A 26819-nucleotide genomic window follows, 5' to 3' on the forward strand; every position below is an offset into this window, starting at 1 on the left:
AGGAGTGATGAGGGGGGGGGGGGGGGGGGGGTAGAAGGAGAGAAGAAAAAGAAAAAGTACACAGATTGCTATTAGATGAGTCCAGATGTTTCTCTAATGTCTCAATGTTGTACATTTATATAATGCTTGCAGTAAATAGCGTCTCGAAACCCAGCAAAGTTAAAAATCTGTGACGCGTCGATGTGGTAAACGTTTCCATAATACAACTGGACAAATACACAATATGCTGTACAAGCTATAAACCCGTATTGTGGACCTTGTGAAATGTACATTTTTGTATGACACATTCATATTTAAACATAAAAATTGAGGCCAAAAGAAAAATTAGAGACATTTTCTGCAAAGATGAGGGTCGTTAAATCTTAGTGCACTAAAAGAAAAAATGAATCAAGGCACCGTGGTTTAGTGTAGGATTAATTCCTCTTAGCCCAACCTCCGTTTCATCAAGGTCACAGATTCTTTTTGGAAAAGGAGTAATTGAATTTACCCGTGAGAAAAAAAACAGTAACAAACAAGAAAAAACTGCTCCGCTGCGTTTTCTCTGCCCCCACGGGTCCAACCCGAGGCCCCCCCCCTGCCCGATCGGGGCATTTTCTCGCTGTAGTACGATTCAAGAGTCACCCCCCACCCCCCCTCCCTCCTTCCCCCTGCTCTTCCCTAACCGGGGGCGAGCTTGGCGAGACAGGAGGCCTGGCTTTGTCCGATCACTCGTGACACGGCAAACACACACAAGGGGGCGAAGATGGGGGAGAGCTGAGTGATAAGAGGTCGAAAGGAGGCGACTGAGCGAGAGGGGGAGAGAGAGGGAGAAAGTGGGGGGGGGAGAGAGAGAGAGAGAGAGAGAGAGAGAGAGAGAGCTGAGCGACGGAAGGGGGGGGGGCAGGGGGGGGGCGCGGGAGGAGGTGAGGTGCCAGCGAAGGTGAGGTACTCACGCCAGCCGGGTGCAGCAGGTCTCCCCCTCCACGTCTCCCCCGGGGGCGTTGTCCGTGTTGACCGATTCGTTCTCGCTGGCCGGCATGCTCACTGAGAGTCACAAAGAGGACATGGACAAGGAAAGAGGGACAAAGGTGAATCAGCGGCTTGCTCCGGGTAATAATCTTTGAGGACTCCAAAATGTCTGTCAACTTTACAAATGAAAGACTACGCCGACACTTAAAGGCTACGGAGTACATTGAGGCTTTTATAGGTAAATCCTGAGGGCTGCAGTGGATTCTGGGTCACACGCTGTCAATAAACTCTTCTGATTTTTAAATAAATGCTAAAATAATCTTTTATAAAGCTACATACTGTATGTTTGCGCTTATTGCTGAAACCAATTAAAGACTAAGTGTGCATGGCAGCAATATTTACGAGTTAGGCATCCCGGGGCCAGAAGGATTTTAAATTCGAATCTGAAGGATTGCTTAATTCCCAATGAACTAAATCAAAACAAAACCCTTTTGAGATTTCATTGCTCACGGAGATCGAAAGAAAAAAACGGCTGGAGATTTTGGTCTTTAGTCCGAAAACCTTGTGGGGATGTTTGAGCTTAATTGCAGGCAAGTTTGGAAAAAAAACTGGAATTCTTTTTATTTGCGGTTCTAAACATTAATCCTGGTGAATATTAGTCTTTTATATTTTTGCAAATATATGAACATATATGGTGTGAAGCTCACAGAGCCCAATCATTGTTTACAAAGCCACATATTCATTAATTGTCGAGATGGAAGGGATGGATGGATACTTGAGTAATGTAATGTAAATGAGGCTGATGAGGATGGAAACGTGTTACAGAGGGAGAACCTTGAGGGGAGGGGCAGGAAAGGAAAAAGGGGGCTGTTTGAGAGCCTGATATGAAGTGATACATTGCTTTTTATTGCTTCTGTCAGTCTTTGGCTGCCTGCGGGAATGAGCTGCAGCTCTTTCACCGTCACCTCAAACACTTATTGTAACACCCTCTGGGTACCTGAGTCATGTACCGATATGAATCTCAATGCACGTCGTAGTAGAGTCAAATACACCGCGAGATAAAGAGAAAGACCCGCTGTTGCAAAGCGACTCGGGAACATGATGTGCACCTGAAATGAGAGGGCATTTTTTTTTAAAACATCTCAGCTCCTGTAAAGATAAACTGCTTTCCTAAAAACAATTTTCACCCCTGACCCTCAGCCCATCTGCAACTTGCTAAGAATATTAACGGTGCTTCGGATTCTGAAATGTTTTCCATTTGCATTGAGTTCTGTGCTAAAAACAATAATGACAGTGAACTTATGGACCTATGTAACTACAACGTTAAAGTGTACCAAACAAACGTTTCCCAACCTGAATACATGACACCTGCTGCTACGCTACTTAGTTAAAAGCACTCGGGGGCCCTCCAGACTCTCCCAAGGCGAAAGCTTTTCAAATATAAAACCAGCCTGGTGCCTCCTCCTCAATGGAGCCCTGAACTAGTTTAAAAATCCTATTGTTAGAGTAAACCCAAAAGACTTGAGAAGGGAAGGAAGGAACCAGCGGCATGAGAGGCAGAGGGATGGAAGGAGGGAGGGAATGAGAAAGACATGGAGCGGTCACACTTTGTCCGATCCGATCGAGGGATTCATTCATTCATGGCCATGAAACGTGTGAATGAGTTCAAATGAAGAAAAAAAAAATACAGCACATGAAATAACAAAACTCAACCGTGTATGAAATGTATTGAACTGAAGGAAGAAAAAAAATGTATCCAGTACAATAGTGGGTGGATAAACGTGTGTGTTTGTGTGTGTGTGCTTGTGTCGGCATACTGAAAAAGAGCTTAAGTCAGATTGAAATGGTCCATGCCGTCATCTCCATTGGCCGTCTACAGATGTTTCAAGCAGTCAAAATAAATGTCCAGTAAACTAAAAGGGACTGTGAATTCACAGTTCAAATCCTCAACTAAATATTGAGGTAGTCATGCAGTAGAAAAGTAATACAATAATATAGTATTTTTAATTTTAGTCTCTCTTTCTCGCTCTCCAGGCAGTTGTCACAATATACTGGGGAATAAAACAACCCTTATGCAGCTAGTAAGCATGTAATGTAATAATATGACAAGTGTCGGGTGAAATTTAAAGAAAGGATAAAATTCTAAAAATTAAATTGATTATCAGAGCCAGCGTGGCTGGAAACAGTGCAGTGGGGGGGTCTTAGGGAAAGGAATCTGAAACAACAAGGAGAGGACTGTGACATCACGAATATCACACATGTTTTTTACGTGCCAATAACAGCGTGTAAACCGCACTCCCAATTGCTTTTTATCGTGATGAAATTGTCCTCCTGGGGTTTCTTTATTTTCTTTTCGAAGAGTCAGGCAGATGCGAACGGTTTTCGTTTCCTACGATCAAGGAGGAGGTGGCTGCCTCTCAAAACGGAAAGGATTCGTCCCCCCCTGTCCCCGTCGGATGGTGCTCGTCTTTTAGATCACGCACATCTCAAACAACGCGGGTTCGTGGGCGACGCACGGCGGCAGTCGGCGGGCCGGGGGGGGGGGGGGGGGGGGGGGGGGGAAGAAGACGCGGCGAGGCCGTGTTTAATGGGTGCATGTGATCACTATTCAACGGAAAGAGGCTTTGCGGGACAATCAGCATGCACCACTTTACGGTGTTGAGACGCAGCCACCGGAAAAGCAAAGAAAGCAGGAGGAGGGGGCGAGGAGGGGGCGAGGAGGTGCAGTGTCGGACCATGCAGACGGACGCGCACGCCTTACGAAGGAAAGCCGCATTTTTCTTCACGGCTCCGCGCAGGGACCGAAAACGCTGGCTCTTACCTGGGGAGGGAGAGCACGGCTCAGCATCACAAACACAATCACACGCGCGCGCGCATGAGTACACACAAACAGGCAAAAGCACACAAACTGTACCCCCGAAACACCGAGCAATCACACGCGCGCTCGTTCCGGCTCGTTCTGCACGCGGGTTGCTTGGGCAAAGACCGCTTTTGTCTCTTGGCAGTTCGCACGCCGACGCATCACATCATTCCAGATGTTCTACCAGCCCACCCCCCCTTTTTTTTTCTTCTTCTCTGGTACCACACTTATACTTTAAGTCTCCTGGCCAGACTTAAAAAGAGGGGGGGACATTCATTGTCTTCACTGATACATTTGTCCGTCCTTGTTCTCCATCCTCTCGACGACCACAATAGCTTTTGTTTTGGGTGCACTTCAGCTCCTCCTCTCGTCACTGTGAGCTCGTATGCATCCGTCATTGTGTCCTCCACAACGGGATCAGTCCTTTGTTGGATTCTGCACATTCTTCCAGAGGGTTTTAGATGGCATTATGAAAGCGTACTGCGATTATTCAGCTGGTCAGCTGGTACGCGAGCATGTGCAAAGGTCACTTTGAACATCGTATGAGCTGTGAAACATGTGCATAGGGTTCGCCTCTTGGGTACCACCGTACCGACAAGCGCTGACACATTCATATTCATTCAGAGAAAATCACATTACTTCAGCAAAACGTTAACAGAAAAAATATAAAAACTGGTAAAAGACATCTTGGGTCTCGCCAATAACAACCACACACACACACACACACACACACACTATACCTCTTCACGTATTCATGTTAACACACTGCTTCCATCATACATCAATGTAATTCCCCTGAAGCTGCTCATGTAAAGATGGGATTACAGATAGGACACGTAGAAGGGAGTGGAGTCATTGGTATCACTTGTTGATGATGTGAAATCCCATCTGTTCTCTGTCCCAGATACCCTCCCTGTCACACACACACATTCTCTCTCTCTCTATATATATATATTTATTTATATATATATTTATATCGCTCTTTCATATCTAAGGATCTACTTTCCCTCCCATCTATCTCCCTCCTTATTCTTCTCTTCTGCGAGTGTCCTGTCCCTTCTTGGGACACGCGTATGTGTGCCGGCACTGGTCCATGTAAAAATGTCCCGCGCAGCAGGGACAGACTGCCCTCATTCATCTTCCCCGGAGGAGGCTCCATCCATCGAGAGGAGAGGGAGCCACAGTGATACGTCGGAGTTGAGTTGGCCAATGACTGGATTTTCCACTGACACAAACAAAGGGGGGGATGATTGATCTCTCTGATGGGGAACTTCTGATCAAACGTATCAATCATTTTGACATCCAAAGGCCCGAGTTATTAAATAAATTAAATAGATGGTAATGGACGGGATCTTGCACCTGGGCGATGTCCACAGCGTGACATAGTGAATGTGAAACTTTTCATCCTGAGCCAAATTAGTTATAGTTATATATCTATTTTTGACTAGACTGGATGAAGCACTCACATAATCTTTTCCCCTACAACTAACCGGCGCTTGTTTGACATTGCACATCATTTGAGATAAACAGCACTAGAAAAAAAGATAATCAAGAAAAAAATTCTAAACATTGGGATGTGATATTCTACAAAATTGGCCCAATTGGTGGGCCGCATTGTGCATTTAATTGTTTGTTAACACAGAAACTACTGCTGCTTTGTTTTTTGCCGCTGATTGGCCCAGGGCAGCAATAACAGGTGGAAACAAGGAGATTCGTTACAGATTAGCCACGGGGTGGCTGCGCCTTATTTTCATGTAAATAGGTGGCAATTCCTTGAGCTTCAAAAAAGATTAAATTATCTTTTCTTTTCCTTTTCCCCCTTGCTCCTTCGGCAGTCGTTAGTCTTTCTAAGTATGTGCCATGGCTGAGCCTCTGCATCTTTAGTCTTCATCATACCTCATCATCAACCTGAGGAATCTGGGCTCGGGAGCATTGACAAAGTAGCTCGCAAGGCATCCTTTACATACTAAAGATTGAATAATAGTGCAGGGGGGAAGCATTCAGTCGAATCCCTGCTCCTCCTCCTCACCATCCCGTTCCTCCATCTATTCTCTCAACGGCTAAACCTCCAGGTGGAAAGAGGCCACCGATATGGTTTTTCTACCCCAGGAAATGTAGCTCAGTCCCGGGGGGGGGGGCACACGTGGCCCTGTGTGGCTGCCTCTCTCTCTCTCTCTCTCTCTGGAGGTGTTGTGGAGAGAGACATGGTGTTAATTTGTGTTCTGTCGGAACGCTCCTTGGGGAGCACAACTACAGTGTGTGTGTGTGTGTTTGCATAAGGTAGTTTGTGTATGTGAGTGTGCGCCCAGAGGCTGCAGTCTGACACATTCCACTAATATCTAAACAGGTTTTAAACAACAAGACGGTTCTCCGCCAAAGCAGGCGGAAAATATTACCACCCTCTCAGTCCGTCCCTCCTACAGTCATCCATTCACTGACTATCAGCACGAGCAAGGTGATGGACACGTGCCTACCCGCTGACCAATCGTGTCCTAATAAATCGCGTGGAACGTCTGCAGATCAATGGAGCCACGTCGTCTCTCACGGAACGGTTCATAAGTCACACGGGCAGTGCTACTCACGGTTCCGAGGTTTATCATCGTCCATGCCCTCCTCCTCATTCTCTGGGTCGATGTCTTCAGCCTGAGTGATCCAGTCTAAATAGCCCTGTATTCACACAAATACACACACACACATGAACAAGATAGACAAGAGATCTGACAAAAGTTGGGGGTTTTATGATTGAAACGGCTGTTGCATTCTTTGACTTTCCTGAAACAAACAACTTTATGATGATTTAAGGACAGCTACAATGTCTTTCTTTTTTAAAATTGCAAACTTATCTCTTTGATTTCCTCAGTCTCTCAGCTCTGCTTTCTGAGCTGACATAAACTGGAGGGTTTTTTTTTGTTACTTCTCTTTGACATGCTTCTAGATTGCCGATGCCCGTTTTGAGAGGCCGGTAGTAACACAGAGCGGACGTTGGTGGGGAAAGAACCGAAGAAGTGGCCCAGGTTGAGGACCCACAAACAGAACAGCCTACCTTGAGGTCCTCCTCCAGTTGCTGTTTTTCTCTGAGTTTCTGGAAGTCACCACGTGCTTTGGCCTTCTCTCTCTCCTTGGAAAACTCTCTGGGAGGAAGGGAGCAGAATGGAGGGGGTGGAAGAAAAGGAGAGGGAAAAAGATCATCTGAATATCTAAATTTAAGAGCTGCCAAACATTTTGTGATACAATACAATACAGAACATTTTTGAGAGATTCAGGACAGAAGGGAGGGAAAACCTGCTAAAGAGAGAAAAAAAATGTAAAGAGAAAAGCTCTGCCAAGAAGAAAAGGTGTTAGTATGCATGTACAGATGAAAGCACACATTGGAACTGGATTCACATCTCATCTAATTCACCTGCTAAGTAGCCAACAGACACAAATAGTGTGTAAATTCCAACAAAATATAGAATGTGTAGAATTAGTAGAATTACAACTTTAACTCAATTGCATTAGTCGTCTAATTGCTGTTGCTCACGAGCCTGCTGGGAGTTGTAGTGCCTGGTACAGCCCCTGTCGTACAACTCCTGTTTGTTAATGTTTTTCTGGATTTGGGGGCAAATATCACCAAAGGGGACCTAAGCGAAGATGATTTAAGACCAATAAAGGCAATGTTAGGAGAGTGTGAAATACTGAAATACTGAAAACGTTATGATGAAACCTGGTGAAATTACCTCCAGGTGTCCCGACAAAAGAAAGAATTAATGGGCAGTTGATTTAACGCTGCACTTGGTGAAGGTCAAAGTCAAGTTGCAGCCGAATAATTCATTAGGATGAAAGCTGCGAGGAGCCCGGAGGCTTTGGGACCGTTCGCTGCTGAAAAAGCGCACAAATCCACATTTGACGGCCTATTGACAAGTACGCTTTGCTGCAGCTTCACCGCGGTGGACCATTTAAGCGAGGATATTATACACGGATATCCTGCTGATCAGTTATCTTGCAAATTCATGCTGTTAAATAACAATATCCAAATAATTGAGACCTTTTACAGCAATGGAATGTTCAGACTCATCCAAAGGATCATCAGATGTTCTAAATGGGATATTTTGCAAATAGTGCATTGATTTTAAATCAACTCCCTGGAGAGTAAGACCATCCATCCATAAAAACTGTAGATCATCATGCGCCAATTTCATTGATTTTTACACTGTGTCTGTGGTCCGGAAGAGAATAAAAGGGAGATGCTGTTCATGGATGGTGGGAAATTGAGAGGAATAATGGCAAAGATCACACTTACAGACAGCTGACAAAGACTCACACGGGACAGATCAATGGGCATTAGGACACGGACTGATACTGCCTCGCTTGTCAGAGCATTAGCAGGGGACCCAATCCTTATTGATCCGCGTGTGTGTGTCTGCAAAACTCAGAGGAATCCCTCATTCCAACCCCTATTCCTCATCATCTAATTTGTCTCTCCTAAATTGCCATTGAATTCCCCCCCCCCCCCCCCTTTCTCTCTAGCCCCATTTTTTTTATTCACAGATGACATTCACATCCAGACAAACATGTTTACACGGGTGATGTTTCTGTCCCGACACCGGTCGTCACTTTCTTGCTTTTTAGCCATTAGTGGGTGTGCCAACCTGAGGCCCACACACACACACACTGCACGCAGGAAGCAGTTGGTAAAAGGTCAGGCTGTGTAGTGTGTTGACAGCATCATTAGTCAGAAGTCAGACAAAAGAGTCAGAAAGCCAAACCCCCCCCCCAAAGCTGTTTTCTCCAGATAGACCTCTATTATTTCCCCCACAATGCCGCTGTCACATCACTGTGGGTTTCGAGTGTCGGATTCTGGGTCAGTCAGTCAGGGGGGTGAGACTCTCGGCGGTTACCTACCCAAGATCATCATGACCATGCACAGGAAACCACCAAAACAGGTTGAGGCTACGCGGACACATTAGCTGGGATTTCTACTACTGCAAATGGATGTCTGTGACGGCTATAAGCATTAAAAGGACGCTTTTGATTGTATGAAGTACTTATCTCGTCTACCTGTAGTTTATTCCCTACATTAGACAGCAGTCGGGCACGCCGTGCTCATCCTTGAGAAGCGTTTGAATGGAGCTGCAGCTGTTAGGGAGGCTAAGACAAAGCCGTGAGCCGTTCACTGTGTATACTGCACACCCTGTGGACGAGTACCTCGTGCAACCCCGCTCCAGGAATCGATACCTTTAAAGACAAGTTCAAGCTTAACTTTTTTTTTAACGTGTTCCCAAAATCTGAGAGCCGTATGCGAGCTGCCATGCGTTTGTCGATACATCTTCGAGGCTTTCGTTTGGTGATCTCAGGCCGCGCTCTCTGGGAGCTTTTATTTTACAGCAGCACAGAGAACTCAGCACTTTATGGTATCGGGAGAGCTATTCGATGAGGGCAACCCGTAGTCGAGTCGGAGTGAGACTTTCCTTTTTCTTTTTTTTTTACATAACCACTTTGAGGAAGGAATATATGAAACGCTCTCAATGGCGAACAATATGCATCCGACGCGGTGAAGGCGACAATGTATGCTGCAGTCTGCAAATGTATTGTTATTCCAAAATACTCTCCCAGTGATATTGAAACACATCCCTGAACATGATTTGAACACTTGTGTTGAACTGGAAACAGAACCTACTGGCAGAATTTAGAAAGTGAATCAAATAAAAGAGTTTCCTTTAGCAAAAAAAAAACAAAACAGCAAAGCTCTCTAAGAATGAAGGCATGAAGGAGAACACGAGAAGTTAGTTTTAAAGCGACCTTTAACCTCGCCCTTACCCGCTCAATACCCCCAGAACCAAGTTTAGCACAAAGAAGGATCCGATGATGATTAAGGTGACAAAATACACCCAGGGCCACGTGTACCCTACTGCGTCATTCACCTAGGTGGAGACCAAGGAGAGGAGACAGAAAGGATGGGTGGAAGGGAAGGAGAATGGGAGGAGGATGGGAAGGATGGAGCGGAGGAAGAGGACAGTGAGTGGAGAGGCAGGAGGGAGCAGCGAGAAACGTCGGAGAGAAGGGAGGAGGGGACGAAGGAAGGGGGTTAGATCCTCGGTGAGTCGTTCACTTCTGCACCATCTCTGCCGAGATAACGGTGCAGTCACGGCGTTGGTCAGCCACCCGTCGGGCCACATGGCGGCGTTGGACTTGGGGTTGAAGGTTACACGTTTAACAACAGTTCGCGAAGGGAAGATATTTGAGTCAGGAACCTGAACAGACCAGACCGTGCAGCAAGACTCCCACGGGTGGGACATCAGGACTGTCCTGAAACTCTTTTAAAATAAATGGAATTTAATAATAAATGCCATTACAGTTGAGTCTTAGTTTTAATGTGTTTTGAATTTAAGTGTTTTCTTTTGGATGTAATTTTGAGGTGTAACTTATTATTCCTATTACTGTCATATTATAAATTTTTTCACTCTGAGAATCAAATTATTCATATCTGCTAAGTGTAATGCTTTTATGAACACTTACGAAAAAAGATATTCCCTATTCAACGGAACCTTCCATCCTAAATTTTCCATTTTTAATGCCATGTTTCTTTCAGACTTCACTCTGTCCTCAGAATCACATTTTTCTGCCTCCTGTGTTTTCCCTGTTGTGCAAGGTTTTTTTTTAGGTTCCACCTCCACTCCTGACCTGAGGGCTGAATTATTAATACCCCAGTGTGTCCCTGCAGGCCGGGTGATGCTTGTACTAAGACAGCGGGACGAAAACAGCACCTTGATTCCATGCCGGAGCAGCATTTATTGGAACAAAACAAACAAACAAACACACGGAAATCACACAACGTCCAACGTGCCGATATGCAAATGTGGACACGCTGCTCGAACGCCAACAAGTGCGAGCAGATGCGCGCTAATCCGCACGTGTGACAAATGCGCGCGTAAACCTCGACACGTGTATTCACACAAGGCGTTAGGGCCGCACGGTATGGCCAAAAAAATCCATATCACGCTATTAAGAAACATTCTGACGGTTTTTCAAGTAAACACATTCATTCATTGACCCCGAAAACGACGCGGCTCCCGGCCAACTTGTTAGCTTGTTAGCGCGTTAGCTCGTTAGCGTGTTAGCTTGTTTTGGCTGCTAGTGTTGCCACCCAGAGGCTCGACAGACTTTGCAATAAATCGTTTTCTGATCTAACATAACTTACGTCGGGAAACCAAAAACCCTCTGAACAGACACAGCTCCTCTCTTGGGCACAAGTTGTGTTGGTGCATCTCCGGTCTCTCGTTCTTCCTCCTGTATCGCTCTTTTCCGTGTTTTCAACTAGCAGCAGAGTTACTTCTTGTTGTGAGCTTTACCCAGCATGCAGTTGGGTGGGGACATTTTTAATAAATGTAAAATTATTGGTATTACAAAATGTTTATGTGTGTTATGGTGTTTTACCCTGTTAAAGAGAGTTTGTTGTGGGTTATTCATTGTTGTTAAAAAGTTATAACAGTTATAAGAATTTCATACCGTAAGGAGATCTTGTACCGTTTGCACCGTGCAGCCCTACAAGACAGAGTATTTCGAAAGGAAGAGGCTCTTAAAACTGAGCCTGGACTCAACGCGTATACGAGGGAGACAGATAAATGCAGCTGTTTGTTTATGTAATAAAAACACGTGCTGGTCAAAAGAAGAGAGTCCAGCCAGTCGGAATGATTTGTGAATGCCAGTGTGTGTCCACCTGTCCATCACGGACGGCATGTGACAGAAGGAGATTTTTGCTCGGTTCAGTGATCGTCAAGTTCCTCTTTTCCTCAGGTTTCTATAGTTCTATAGTTAGTGTGGTTTTAAAGTTATTTTAAACACGAAGATGCATTTCCATATTAAACTAATTAGATCTTGATTAAACAGACGATGCCGTAAAAAGATAACAATGGTACAATTAAAAACACCGTTTTTTGGTTAACTTGGTCCTAAAACAAATCAGCCACAAGTTGCACCTCAGATGTCCGGTCCAGGGAGTCTTGATGCATGGTCATTTATCACATGTATCTGTGTACACTACAGCCACATCACAAACAACACACAGACAAACATTTGCACACACATGACAACAGCACGACCTCTTACCCGCTCAACACCCCCAGAACGAGATTGAGCACGAAAAAGGAGCCGAAGATGACGAGAGAGACAAAATAGACCCACGGCAGCTCATAGCCCATAGCGTCCTGCATCTGAGAGAGACGAGAGACATGGGAGAGAAGGAGACAGAGAGAAGAGGGGGATTAGCAGGGAGAGGGTTGGTGGAGGACCCGGGGGGGGGGGGGGGGGGGGGGGGGGGGAGAACAAAAGGGATGGGACCAGAAGACCAGAATGTGGTGAAGTGAAGTAAAGGAAGATGAAGATTGACAGAGAGAGAGAGAGAGAGAAAGAGAGAGTGAAGCGGGGCAAGAGAAGGTCAAGGAAACGCGACGGGCCGGAAACGGAGAACTGCAGTGCGCGTTGAAAGACAGCAGGAGAAGCGCTTTAACCCTTTTGTCTGCTTGTCGGAGAACAGCCACATGATGCACAAGTAAGAAGTGTGTGTGTGTGTGTGTGTGTGTGTGTGTGTGTGTGTGTGGAGAAGGTTGCAGGAGGGGTGAAGAGCTAGTAAGCTATCTGCTCCATGTGTATACATACACCCGGATACACAAAGCTCGCACACACACACACACACACACACACGCACACACACACAGACACACACAGACACGCACAAAACTTGCAAGTTCTGACACAAGTTACATGTCACAAACGTTCATTCCGTTCCTTTTATGATCTTTCAGTTTACTAATCGAATAATTCATTTCTATTAATTCCTATAGTATTGTTTAATAGTGGGGGGCCTCACATGCTTATTCTAGTATTCTTAGTCACAGAGCTCATAATCTCTTCATCTAGAAGTTAAATCATTTAAAACCACATGAAACCCAGAATGCAAATTACCAATGTGTATTAACAATCAGAGTAATAAAACTCATCTCGTTGCTTGACCTACAATGTCAACAGTTTTTTTCAGGTATGATAAAAAACTACTACTTTCATATACTGTAGGTGCACAAAACAAGTGAGAAAATATGAACCTTTGGCTGCAATCTATTGTTGGATTAAGCAATATAATTGAGCCTCCATTAGCAGGATACAAAGTCTTGTGTTTGTGCAGTGCACTGGATGTTCATCCATCGCGGCGGACTGGAGTGTCTTTCAGGGTTCTTCAAAATAAATGGTGATAAATGCTTTAAGTGCTGTTCAACAATCTTCTGATATCATCATTTGTGTTTCAAATGTTCTGCGACCTGAACAAATAGATAGCGTTCAAGCTATCAGACGAACAGACATGAGCACAATCTTATCGCATTGGAGCAGTTATTTTGAGACCGTTCAGTGGGAAGGTGACAGAAGAAGCGGTACTCATTGGAACCAGCGCTGAGGTGGTCCATGAGGCGCAGACATACTGTCGATGGACCTATGGCCTATGGAGTCTCACCATGACAAATTCAGAGGACATCACTGGACTGATTAATGCGTGATAAATCACACAGGTGACGTTGTAGTGTAATTTAAGGTGGGGTCTCATGAGGGAATTTATCAATATCATAATCTCTATATGAAGCAAGCTCCCCGTATGCAGGTCTAAATCAAATTTATTCTCAGGCACCATTGATTAACAGCCCAGACTAATCCATTGGTATATTTAGCTCAACAGGGCGGCCGGCCATTTACTCACGAGTTATTGCTATGTGTTCATAAATGTCTGTGTGTGCGTGTGTGTCTGTGCTCGTGTGTTTTCACTTGACACCTGAATCAAGCATCAGGATTCCACACACGTTTCAAATGAATCCCGCGCCTTCCATTACACAGTGTATTGTCCGCATCGATTTAGCGCCGAGATATGAGCTAACACACACACACACACACACACAATCATACCTGCCTTTCTGAGAGTTTTTTTTGGTGTTATTGCTTTATATTCCTCCTTCAAAAGCACTCAGGCAGCACTGATGTTATAGACAAAATACAGTAGCTACGCACACACACACACACACACACACACACACAGACACAGACACACACACACACACACACACACACACACACACACACACAGACACAGACACACACACACACACACAAACACGCACAGGCACACACAAAGACACCGTTGTGGTGTCCGGCTCACCCAGTACAGCACGTCCGTCCAGCCCTCCATGGTTATACACTGGAACACCGTCAACATGGCAAAGGCGAAGTTGTCAAAGTTGGTGATGCCGTCGTTTGGCCCCTCCCACCCCACCCGGCACTCCGTGCCGTTGTGTTTACAGGGCCGACCGAAAGCTCCATCGGGTGCACACGGCGCCGGCTTTTCCTCTGCTATGGTGCCTGTGGGGAATAGAAAGGAGGAAGAGTAAAAAATGTCATCCTTCCTATCTTAATTTACCCCTGAACCGGAAAAAAAAAGGGATTGAGAAACAGACTGGGACTCTTACTCCAGGAGTAATTATAAATCAATCTTCACATTGGGGAACATCTAGAATCTAAAATAAATGAGTCGACATCTAAAAGAAGGTTAAACAAAGGACACTAAACGGAGCTGCCATCTAAAATCAATGAGAAAGGGAGTTTTGCTCTGGAGGGCGATGCATAGGATAAGTATCCCACCAGCACTCACCCCGTGCAAAGCTAATGCCCCTCATGAGACCCACAACATCACCGTAACAACACTTAGGTCCATTCATACCTAGCACCCTTTTCCTGAAACTCGTTTCAATCATTTATGGCAGGCGCCGATTCAATTACTGCCCAAATGATTCATACTCAGAAACATAAATGATGGTGTAAATAATGAATGGGGGTTATCGCAGGGGCTGGTTAAGCTCGTGTGGGAGTGTGTCCCTCGGCTCCGTCGGCTGCTATTCGACGTCTTAGTGTCAGGGATGTACGGCGGTACTTTTCCGTTACGGAGAGGTTTGTTTGGTGTAGCGTTCACCTGTGTGTCCACCTCTGGAGTTGAAGTGTTAAGTGCACGCCTACCGAAGCGGGCTTTCACACACAGTTCACTACATGCCTCAGACTCCAAGTGGAAAGCGAGTGTGAGTGCGATTTTAACCGTGCCATGGTAATCCTGTGCATCGAGGCGCCTCTCTATGGATCCATTATGTGTGTATGCATGCGGGTACCTATGTGGTAAGAGCAGGTCTTGTGCATCTTGCCCATGAAGAGCTCCAGGCCAATGATGGCGTAGATGATGATGACGAAGAGGACCAGCAGGGCGATGTGGAGCAGAGGAACCATGGCTTTGATTATGGAGTTCAACACAACCTGTAAACCTGCGGCACACACACACACAGAGGAACAAGTGAGGACACACAGAGGGGGCCAGAAAGCAGGATAGACCTTCTATGAACATGTGATCCATCTTGTGGTCATTCAGAGCGAGCGAGTCCTCATTTGAGCAGTTTTTTTTATTTGATTTGATTCATTTATCAAAAGACATGCTCATATATATGACCTTGATAAAAATCTGTTCAGTTTTTTACTCATAAAGAATTTGCTTAAAATGCTTTTGCCCATCCAACCAATTCTCTGAATGGTTCTGACATTTGTTGATTAAGTTACGAAAGAATGATACAAAAAAAAGCAGGCGGAACCGTAATATTTATAAATTGTACTTTACATAAGAAGCATTGGCACAGAGAGCACATGTCAGTGGGCTAATCGGGTGGCAAACATGACGCTGATCAGTTGCCATGATACAGATCCAATGTAATGTGGGACGGGGATCAAACTAAATATTGTGGTCTGCAGCAGCACGAACACACGCACACACACACACACAAACGCACACACACGCACACACAAACGCAGTTACCTGCGCCTTGGAGTGCAGTCACTAACACGGGAGGCCAACAAACAACGCGTCTCCCTGCTCGTCCCGTCTGAGTATCTGACAGGAGGGCTCCCAACGGGTGCCCTGCTGCCACCCCCCCCCCCCCCCCCCCACCCCTCCAGCTCCACCCAATCACCATTCACACCTGATCCTCAGAGCCTCATTTTCCTCTCTCTCTCTCTCCCCCGTTCCCGTCTCCCTCATTCGACCTGTCTTTCATCCGCCGCTCTCGAGTGCTTACTGGGTACTCCGGAGACCAGTCTGAGGGGTCGGAGTACTCTGAACGCCCTCAGGGCCTTGACATCGAAGCCCGCCGCCTTCCCGCCGATAGGCGTGCCGCCGTCCCCCTTGGTGGCCTGCTCCAAGATCGCACTGAACAACCTGCAAGACAGAAGGCAAGGACTTCAGTAACCCGCCGCAGTCAGGTGGACATCTGTTTCAATATACCGGAGGATGACGCATTACATTACAGTGATGGATTTCTGCAGTTGTCGGCATTTCCTTTTTGTTCCCTCTGCTGTCGCTGAACTAAACTGAACCATCTACATCATCTTTATCATAACTTATGGAAAAGGGAATGTAGGTTTACACGACAACCGAGTTTGGGACCATTTCAATGAAATCCAGAGGGAATGGCGTTATACACACAATACAGCATGCGCTTCCTGGGAATAGCGCAACGGCGTGGAAATGAAACAGCTCCATTAGGTTGCTCTCCAACGCAACAATAGGACGTGTTTCATTTGTTCCCTCCGTCGTTCACAGATACGGAAAAAGTGAGACGCGCGGCTCCAATGGTCCGACAGCCCGCTCCGCAGAACACTGTGCACGTCTGGACTGAAGAGAGATGTCTCCGAAATGGGTTTGTGTGTGTGTGTGTGTGTGTGTCCCTACAGCACATTGAATAAAACACACGTTTACATTTCGCCATGTGACGTTACGCAACCTTTGTTGTCCCTCCGCTGTAATACCCTTTAGTTTAATCCCAATCTCCAATAGAAGGGCTGAACGTGTTTTGTATGCAGCAGCCTTTTGTTGCCTGTTTGTCCCCTATGAATTTTATTTGCAGACATCTCTCTAAGATGTTAGTGGCCCAGAAGCCTGCAGATGAGGTCCGGTCCAGCTGAGCTCACCGCTGTCTGCTCTCTCCGGATCCTTTAGAAATCACAGCACAATTCCATTTTCCAGCCAGCGCAGCTCAAAGGCCGGTCAGCGGCGCGTTAGTCATGGAAAATTACCAATTAGCACATATGAAATGGCCACTTGAAGAGACCTCTCAAAACATATCGCCCTCTCTCCTTCTCCCCCCCCCCCCCCCTCTCTCTCTGGTTCTCTGCATTTTGCACTTCCTCCATCTCAGTTCTCCCCCCCCACCTTTGAAACAGGGTATGAAAAGCATGTCAAGGACCCACAGTTTTGCACCACCGGCATCTTGCCCAGCGTGTTTTGCCTTGGTGGGGAGTTAAATGATAATTAGAGCCTCTGAGTGTGTACATCCACGGCAGAAGTTGTGTGGTTTGCCCCCCACTATACTACAGAATACGTTTTTTAATTAAAAAATCACAGTGGGTCTGCAAATAAATTAATACGCAAATACTTTTTTTGAATTTTGGACAACCTTTCTAGTGACGATGTTTATTTTTAAATGGATGATGATACTTGTGTCATTTGACCGATAATTGAATCATCTGAATGTTCCAGCGCTAGTTTTTAATGCTTTGCATGCAACGTTTCTGAAATTCATTGTTCAAATCACCCACAGCCTAATGTTAAGTGAGGCAGAATGGGTGTCAAAATTACATTTTAAATGAAAAATTATCTTTATTCGCTATGTATCCTCGGAGAAAAATCGAACCATAATGATGACAAGCCATCATCACGGTGATGTAAATATAATCATTCCCTATGACAAAGTCTATACAGTAGCTTACCAGTTCCTACCAAACACACACACACACACACACACACACACACACACACACACACACACACACACACACACACACACACACACACACACAGTGCCTGTTTGCTCACCGAACCTTTACTAACAAAACTTTAAGGTACGTTTCAGTAGGACTGTAGCCTCTAGCATGTGTGCGTGTGTGTGTGTGTGTGTGTGTCTGCAATTGCTCATGTGTGCATTCCTGTGTGTGTGTGTGTGTGTTTGTGTCTGCCTCCAAGGCTGCTCAGCACCAGGTACAAGCTCTTTCACCCATATGGTGAACATTCCAGAGGGAGCAAACCCTGTCACTTCCCATCCACACACACAAACTCACACACGCACACACACCTCCGTGAAAGGCTGCCGGAATTCTGCCCGTGCCTTTCTCTCAGAAAGAGAGAGAGAGAGAGAGAGAGAGAGAGAGAGAGAGAGAGAGGCACGGACAGAATGGCACGCACATGCACAAAGACAATCAGTAATTCATGCGCACAGAGATACGTCACAGCCGAACCTTCCTTGGATCTGTGTGTCCCTTTTGACTGTGGGAAACAGGGGGAGTGTATGTGTGTAACTGACTGCACGACATAAATGATGCTCCCCCCCTACGACCCTGCATTTTGTGTCACTTCCATGACAAGTATATCTAAATGACAAAAAAGGGCAAAGTCACAGAGCCTTCCAAAATGACAAATTGAGACTTTCCAGTGACTGTGTTTTCTTGTCGGTTTTAGTTAAGTTGAGGAAAAGTTTTTGATAATGGATTAAGATCACCATGGTGATGACTAATATCTTGAAATGATTATGTAAAAAGAGACTTCTGACAAACAACTGAACAATGTTTTAGCTCAGCAGTCAGCATTATGATGCCATCGCATCACACTTTTTTGTATTAAGAAAAAGAAAATTATTAAACCCTGGGAAACGTCTCGAAAGGCAATTCAGATTTAATCCAAAACCTTGAGCAAGACGGAACCCCACCAACTCCTGAGCTTCAGCAGGTGTCTGACCTTCTGAATTTACTGTGGCAGAGTCGCAGGGAAAAATATCATTTCCTTGAACGGATCAATAATGTATCATTGCACAACACCCCCCCCCGAATAATACAGAATGAGAGAGAGGCAGACAGAGAGAGGAAACAGACAGCATAGGAGTGGTAAAGGTTGTGTTTGCGCCAGGGGCACTGACACTGTGTTGCCAGCCGATGGAGTGGTTGGCTTCACTCCAAAGACACACACGCGTGTGTGTGTGTGTGTCTTTGGAGTGAAGCCGACCATGTTCAGTTGGTGGTGGCTAATGTGAGTGACACACTTGACTGACTAAGACCCACCGACAGCGTGTGTGTGTGTGTTGGCGGATTCACTGAGCCGGGGCTGTGGGGTGGCTTTCTTGCAGTGTGTCTCGTGTGCATGCAGGCACACACACACACACACACACACACTCACACAAATGGTCAATTGGACCATTTTTATGGCATTAATGCAACTGTCAGGTCCACTGGCTATTGTGCCGTTTCCTTCTGTGCAACACTGTACGCAAAGCCCAGCTGGCAGGCAGCACACTCACACAAAGTCAGACGCACACACACGCACGCACGCGCACGCACGCACACGCAATGCACTCGGGCACAGAGGGTTTTAGCAGATGGGCTATGTTGCCGAGTTGCAGATAAAGAACAACTGAGCAGAGCTTAGCTATCAGCATCTAACAAACTAATCAGTTTAGGCCTCAACCGATACACTGCGGACCAAAGTTTTTACGGCGGCTTCGATGGCTTCAACGATCCGCTGTGAAGGGGGTTGCTTTCATTGCAACAGCTGTGTTTTGATTCCAACACCACATTTAGTGAGAGTTGAGTACTGTTCGCGCAGACAGACAAAAAAGAGACCACATCTTCTCTTTGTCAGCCGCCCCCCCGGTCGGATTTCGCATATGCATTGAATTGGTAAACTAGCAAATGTGAAATTTGCGATATGTGAAAGTGAACGAAAGGGGGAGTGCAGAATCTTCCTTTTGTTTACTACAGCCATCAGAGGTGTTTGTGGGAAACAACACGGTGTCCATTTTGAGGTGGCGCTAGCTGTCTCTGGCATTGGACGAAGCCACCGGGTGTCTTGGCTGCAGTTTCATTTGTTGACAGCAATTACACCAAGGTACTGCGATTAGTTTGCCAACGGCGTGCTGATGTTTAAAAATGAGCCAATTCTTTAACAGACGGTGAATTACACCTCTACAAAGACTTTCACTGTCTCCCTCTCTCTCTCTCTCTCTCTCTCTCTCTCTACCACAGGCGGTCCACTCACCCCACGACCACGATGATGAAGTCCAGCAGATTCCAGCCGTTCCTCAGGTAGGCGTTGGGGTGGAAGAGCAGGCCGTAGGCTATTACCTTCAAGAAAGCCTCCACCGTGAAAATGATGAGGAACAGATACTCCACCCGCTCCTGCAGGGACACACAAACAGGCGGAGGCTCAATATGTGACAGGAGACGAAAGGGAGATCGTAGAAAAGGCCGGCGGTGCTGCGGCATAGTGAGCGCCGCTCATGCGAGTAAATACCCTCGACGGGACGCCGCGTTATCGGGAACCGATTGATGGAGGGAACAGCAAACATCTATTCAAAGTTGTGAGAGGTTGGTTTTGGAAGCGACTGGCGAAAGAAAAAAAAACACTGAGATTTACACACGTAATGGATTCACAATTTATGATGTCCTATTTATGAGCTATTTATGTCCGTGACATCACTGAAGACCTGTCCGTGACTTATGAGCACCAACGGTGCTTGATGTGAGCTCCTCTTAGTTCTTCGGCCGGGACAAGATGTTCTCTTATGCTCCTGGTGCGTGTGTGTGTGTGTATGTGTGTGTGTGTGTATCCGTGCATACGTTCGATTATTTATGTGTAAATAATAATAATATTCTAACTTGCACCCACGCACACATTCAAAGCATTTGGATTACTTAATCACAGCGGCTCTCTTCCTGTGCGCATGTATACACACACATGCACAAACACACCAGCGACTCCTCTAGTACAGTTCCTGAGTTCCTCAGAGATTGTTGTCGTAGCGATGACCCCCTCGCTGGGAGGGTCCTGGGAAATGGCCCGAAATGGCCTTGAGACGGGGAATTATGTAACTTTTTGAGGAGCGTAAACGTCGAGTCGTGTCTGCTTCGTATGTTGTTGTGGTAACAGAAATAAGTTCAACCCGATGGTGCAAAACCTTTCGGATGTTGTCCAAACTAAACAAAAACAAAAACATCTTAACTCAGAAGTATTCTCCATCCCCCTGAAGTACTTTAAAAAAAGAAGTACAAATATTTTTAGCTTCATACACCAATCCATCCGTCCATCTCAGTGCTCCATTGGTTTTCCCAGGGACGTACACTCACAGGGGGGGCCAGAGGTCTGGGACATAAGGACAGCCAGGTCCCTCCCGACTCAAAGCCCCCCCCCCCCCCTTTTAAGGAGGAGCCAACTGAACCTGAGGCTGAAGCCACAACCTCTGCTTCACCCCAATGTCTTCACAGGCCGATATGCAAAGAATTCCCACCAAGCAATGTAATAGTCTTTTTTTTATTTTAGCTGTGCACCTCTGTGAAATTTCTTCAAACTCCAAAACATCTAGAAATAAATCCATATGTGGTCTCTCAATTTTTTTTTTTGAGCTACTGAAAGTAAAACGTGCAGTAAAAAAAACGGAGTTTTTCCTCAAGTGATCCCCCTTCAACGGCTATAGCAAGAAAGCGTCGTTAAAGTCAATCGGCCGTGTCGGTGTCGGATGAGCTGCATGGAGATTTGCTGCAGTGAGGCTGAAGTGAGTCTTAAGTCGGTCCAGCAAAAACAAACACCTCGGGCCGCCCTCGCATGCACGCATTCCCGGGGCCTTGGGAATCGTCCGTCCACTCGGGCGACAGCGGTTCCACTGTCACGCTGTGTGACCTCCCGAGGACTGAAGGTCGGAGAAGGTGTTCGCTGAAGTTGAATTAGCCGAGCGCCGTCCTCTCAGCGGGCCGACGCCGCCTCGCTCTTTCGGGATATCAATGAGAGAATCCTGCTTTGATGTTGCGTCCTTAATGATGCAATTATCATACAGGGCTATGATTTGGAAGTGTTTTTCCCACACTTGGAGTGTGGAGGGAATGACGTGCATTACAATACGGGTGGATTTGCACAGTTTGAAAGACGGACCACTTGAAAGGCGAGTTGATTTTAGGCCGGGGGAGTCGCCCCCCCTCCCCCCCCCCCCGAACCCGCCGTCTCGCTCCTCGCCTCCTCTGATTGAAATTCAAGTGTTCCTTATTGGCGCAAAAGGTATTCATCTCAAAGCAAAAGATTGAGATTTTCACAGCAAATACCGCCTGCACGTACGTGTCAGTTTCAAAGGCTGGAGAATGGCTTTTTTTTTTTTTCAAATAATCATCATTTGTACTGCAGACCCTCCACCACAGAGTGAGTATTAGTACTCTATGCGGAAGTAATTAATCTAAGAAATGCACACACACACACACACACACACACACAATACACACTTATCTTTCCTCTCAAATACGCAAAAGCACTCCTTCACCCTCTCTCTCTCGCTCAAACACACACACACACATGCAGACACACACATCCAGGCTGTGTGTCTGTCGGTGACAGGCAGACAGTGCGCTGCTCGGGAGAATAAAACATAGAAAAACATCTGGTTAGAACAGCTCAGCCTGACACACAAACACACTCACAGACAACCAGACAACCAGCCAGGCACACACACTTCTCTGCCCCCTTTCCTTCCGTTCACACAGATCCATAAAGGGCAAAAACCATAAGGGGGCCAACTAATCTGGTTAGTGACTGGAAAAAAAATGAGAGAGAGAGAGAGAGAAAGAGAGACTAAAGAGACAGAAGAAGGCAGACAGAATGACAGAAAGGTGAGTATGTGGGAGCAATAATTCAGTTAGCTCTGATAGGTCAACCAAACCGCCGATCCATCAGCCAGGCCAATCAGATTACGGTATCGACATTCTACCGTACAGGGGACAATGTTTCCATTCGCCGTGACCTTCTGTGTATGTGCTGCAAGACGCTTGGACACACAGTAGACAACTGTTGGTGTGTGTGTGTGTGTGCTCCATTCAAACCAGACTTCAACATAAAAAAAGCCAATGTCATTCAACTATTTAAAGACAAAACAGCAGGAGCATAACGTGACGCACGTTAGCCAACAGATATTCAATTCATGCGCTCCGTGTAACTTCATTTTGTGTTTGTGTAATCTTGAAATGAAATTCCCTCTCATGGTACCTCTCATGGTACACATTTTTTCCGCGTGAACAGCGGGAAGCCGCGCTGGACCCCCCAAATGCTCTGTACGAGCCGCACAGTGACACATCCGTTTAGGATGTATACAGGCGCTGTCCACGCCGCTGGTGTGCGTCGTGTTAGCGGGCGGGTGACGCAACTGCGGCGACGGAGAAGGAGAGAGAGACACATGGTGGGGTCATCGGGAGACGAATTCCCCTTCGTTAGAATGTTATTTTTACTTAAAAATTAATAAAAAAAACTGTACTAACTGATTTACTAATGACTTTTCTACAGGGCAAAGGAAAGTAGGCGCAGGAGAAATTTTAGGGAAGTTAGGAGAAATGAAAAAGAGAACGCGACTGCACTTCCACTGCCCCCCCCCCCCCCCCCCCCGTGATTACGCAACAGCGGGTGTTACGGAGGTCGCCAGCAACTCCCCTCTTATTATCCCAAGATAGCCCGTGAGACAATGTGAGGAGGCGACTTAACAACTGGACTCAGACAAAAGAATGAAGACAGTCCAACAAACTTCTAACTCCTCCTCTCACAAGTTCCCTTTGTCTCTCTCTCTCTCTCTCTCTCTCTCTCGTCCCTCACTTCTCCGTCACCTCCTCGCTTTTCCTTCCCCTCGTCACTCTCTTTCCGTCTCTCTCCATCACTGCGGGTGCCAACCAGAAGTTACCATAGAGACCAAGATGGGCTCCTACGTTACCATGGAAACTGTGGGCTGCAGCAGCAGACTCTCTCTCTCTCACACACATACACACACGCGCACACAAACGGATGACACTGATCAGTATTGTACCAAGAATATCCACAGCACATCGTCCTAATTATTACTCCTCTGTCAGCATCCAGGCCTCCTTTTGTGTGTCCGTGCGTGCACATGCATACCAGCTTTTGGTGTGTGTGTGTGTGTGCGGCAGTGTGCGCTCTTGTTTGTTCATTGAGTGTTCATGCCCGCTCCAGGCCTCCTTTTGTACCACTCACCACCAGTTGATGACCTGAGTTGCCTTTTGGCTAATGGAACTTTCATCGCTATCTACAACTTGCCATGCTCTTGACAATTGGACGTTTGTAGCAAAAGGCCGTACTTGGTTAATGATACAATTTTTTTATGTCAATGAAAGCAAACGGCCATTCCGTTTAACCCCGTTTTAGTCTGAGCTCTGTGGCAGTGTTTCACGTTGATCTGGTGATATTTAATGTTCAATGACATCGGTGCCGTCTCGTAAATGTCTTGTCACAAAAAATAAAGGTCGTTGAATCAAGATGAATACCGCAGTGGATAAAATGGCAAACAATTAAACGTTATTATGGTCTATGTAGTGTTTTCCTCCGATTAGGGTTTAATACAACTTTGGGGTTAACTTTTAAACAAGTCTGCATTTCTTCCTGTCGTTTTAATTGCTACTACATGGAGATAAATAAAGATGTTTAATCAAAGCTGACAATACACAAGAAGAGAAGTTTTGCGGATTAATAATGGTCTCATGATGTCGAATACACGTCCACATGTCGCGGTCGCGGCACTCGAGGGGCAATCTCCTAAAGTGGGTGTGAGAAATGAACCAACACTTGATTTAACCTCGGGTCATGAACCCTGACCCGTTGTCAGTCAGTCTTTGTCTACTCTTTGAGCAGGAAAATGAACAACACACTCTCTCTCACACTCTTCTCCAGGCATGAATAAAAGCGGGGACATACAGGAAGTGACAGGTGCAGCGTCTGCCTTCAAAAGGCCGCGGTTCAGCCAGAAGTCGAGCGCGCCTTTAAAATCCCACGAGGTCAGCGGAGCGCACAGATGCTGCGGTTGTGCTTCGGACACGGCGTGCCTTTCTGTCAGGCCTCTCGAGAGGCTCTCTGCATGACGTCGCCGAAATGGAACGAACCCACACACACACACACACACACACACACACACACGGGGAGAACGCTATTAACATGCCAGCAGCATGTGGTCAACGTGAGTCTCATTAGCAGACCTGAGATCCAATCCATGGGCCTTTGGACTAGGATTATGTTTGATTAAGATTCACACTTCTACCAAGCCGCGTTTGTGCGTGAGTGTGTGTGTGTGTGTGTGTGTGTTTGTGTGCACAGAGGGAAAAACCCAGGTTACATTATGGTCATCGGCAGTGTTGCCACAGTAAAAGTAGTACTGACTACTGATTACTTCTTTAAAAGTAACCAAGTTAGATTACAAGTTACTTTATTAGTTCCATTCAGCAGCAGCCGAGAACACCTGCTCTACAGTCATCTCTGACCCTGTAAAGGAAGATGGATCACCTTAAACAGTGGATTAAGATTCACTGACACACACACAGCCATAACCAGCACATCCACATGCTGCATATCTGCTGTGATCAAGTTTTCATGTGGCCGATTACCTTTATAATCAGGGGACGCTTCATTAAATCCACCTGATTTGTCTCTTCAAACACTGTGAACATCAAAGTTTACACATAGATGAACAAAAATCCTGTTTCCAGGCAAGGAAGGACAAATGGAAAAAAAGGAAGAAAGGAAGAATCGGCACAAGTCATATTTGATGCATGTGTAATAAATTATTGTTTAACTATTAAATAAGACTCTCCTGATTGAAATATAGTACAGAAGGTAAGGTGCACACTACCGTTGAAAACATGGCGAAAACATGCCTCAATGTGAAGCTATGCAAAGGGTTCGACTAGCTGGGGCTTTTTAAGCATCAATGCTTTGAGACATTTTTGGGTAACCAATAACCCATTTAGTGCCTCAACTTATTTTCTCGAAGAAGGCAAAACCACCTCAAAAATCTAAGTAAGTTTGCAATTGAGTTTGATTGAATTTCACTGTTTCTATAAAGCTTTCCAATGTGAAAATTCCAAAAGAACATCCAAATATGTGCATGGAAATTCGACTAATGTCCCAAATGTTACTTATTTCACTCTTCCTAAGTGTCACTTTCACTCACAAAAGCCTGCAACCCAACCTCCAGGTTTTATAGGTCAACAAACATACTCCCCCTAAATTAGCAATTCATTTATTCACTTTTTCCATTTTCTTTCCTTAACCCGTTGAGGTTTCAGGTTCTACAGTCTTTCCCAGCATGCAGTGGGAGAAGGCTGGGAAATAGCCTGGTCACTGACACTCTATTACATAGGACACAAACAAATCCAGTCTAGCATCCCGGGAGCCTAAGTTTTATTTTTTGGGGGGAGGGGGGGGGGGGGGGAACCTATGCTGAAGATTATATTGTCTGCCAACACAGACTGAGGTGAAAATCACAGGGGACAATTCTTTGAGAGCAACGGTGAACTATAGAGAGCATCAGTGAAGGTGGAGAGAAGTCGGGGTAGAGACAGAGTAATTGGTCTATAAAAAAATATAAGTGTAAATCATCTCATACGGCCAGTGTGAGTTGTGTATTCTACTTGGTGTCTAAGGAGAAGGTAGCCGGTACCCTATGATGCAATGATGCAGGGATGTTCTCCCTCATCCCTGCATCATTGCACACACTCTCCCGCTGACACGGGTGCACATGCGGCGTGACACGCGAGCCGAGGTACAAATGAAGACGGAGTGAAGTGACACACAAACACACAGATCACCAAAGTGCAACGGGATCAGAGTCACTGCCAGCTAAACTGACAGATAGATTACTAGACTCGTTGCATGACTCACGGTGCGGAGCATGTGTGTGTGTGTGTGTGTGTGTGTTAGTCATCTAATAGGCGTCGTGGATTGATCGTGCTGTTGTTACTTCTAGGGAAGAAAGACGGACTGAAAGTCAGAACGGGATGACAAGAATACACAGTTGTTCATCAGTTGTGTACAAATGTCTTGCAACTGTAGTTGCACTTGATTTTTCTCTGCAGAAAGAAGCCAACATGGGAAATGAAACACTCGGCCCCTAAT

The 26819-nt window shown here is 45.9% G+C and overlaps 1 protein-coding gene across 13 annotated transcripts in view; it reads right to left on the reverse strand.

Moving 5' to 3' along the window:
- The window catches only part of cacna1c (calcium channel, voltage-dependent, L type, alpha 1C subunit), a 139363-nt gene that overhangs the window by 37410 nt on the left and 75134 nt on the right, over positions 1-26819 (reverse strand). For all 13 annotated transcript variants that reach the window (XM_037459815.2, XM_037459814.2, XM_037459813.2 and 10 more), the window contains exons 4-11: positions 19935-20074; positions 15931-16070; positions 14980-15129; positions 13983-14182; positions 11894-11997; positions 6852-6939; positions 6391-6475; positions 933-1023 (exon numbers count right to left, since the gene is read on the reverse strand). In XM_037459815.2, the coding sequence (XP_037315712.2) occupies positions 933-1023; positions 6391-6475; positions 6852-6939; positions 11894-11997; positions 13983-14182; positions 14980-15129; positions 15931-16070; positions 19935-20074 (998 nt within the window). The remainder of the gene's footprint in view (positions 1-932; positions 1024-6390; positions 6476-6851; positions 6940-11893; positions 11998-13982; positions 14183-14979; positions 15130-15930; positions 16071-19934; positions 20075-26819) is intronic.

Source organism: Pungitius pungitius, chromosome 2, assembly GCF_949316345.1.
Source record: "Pungitius pungitius chromosome 2, fPunPun2.1, whole genome shotgun sequence".
Lineage (NCBI taxonomy): Eukaryota > Metazoa > Chordata > Actinopteri > Perciformes > Gasterosteidae > Pungitius > Pungitius pungitius.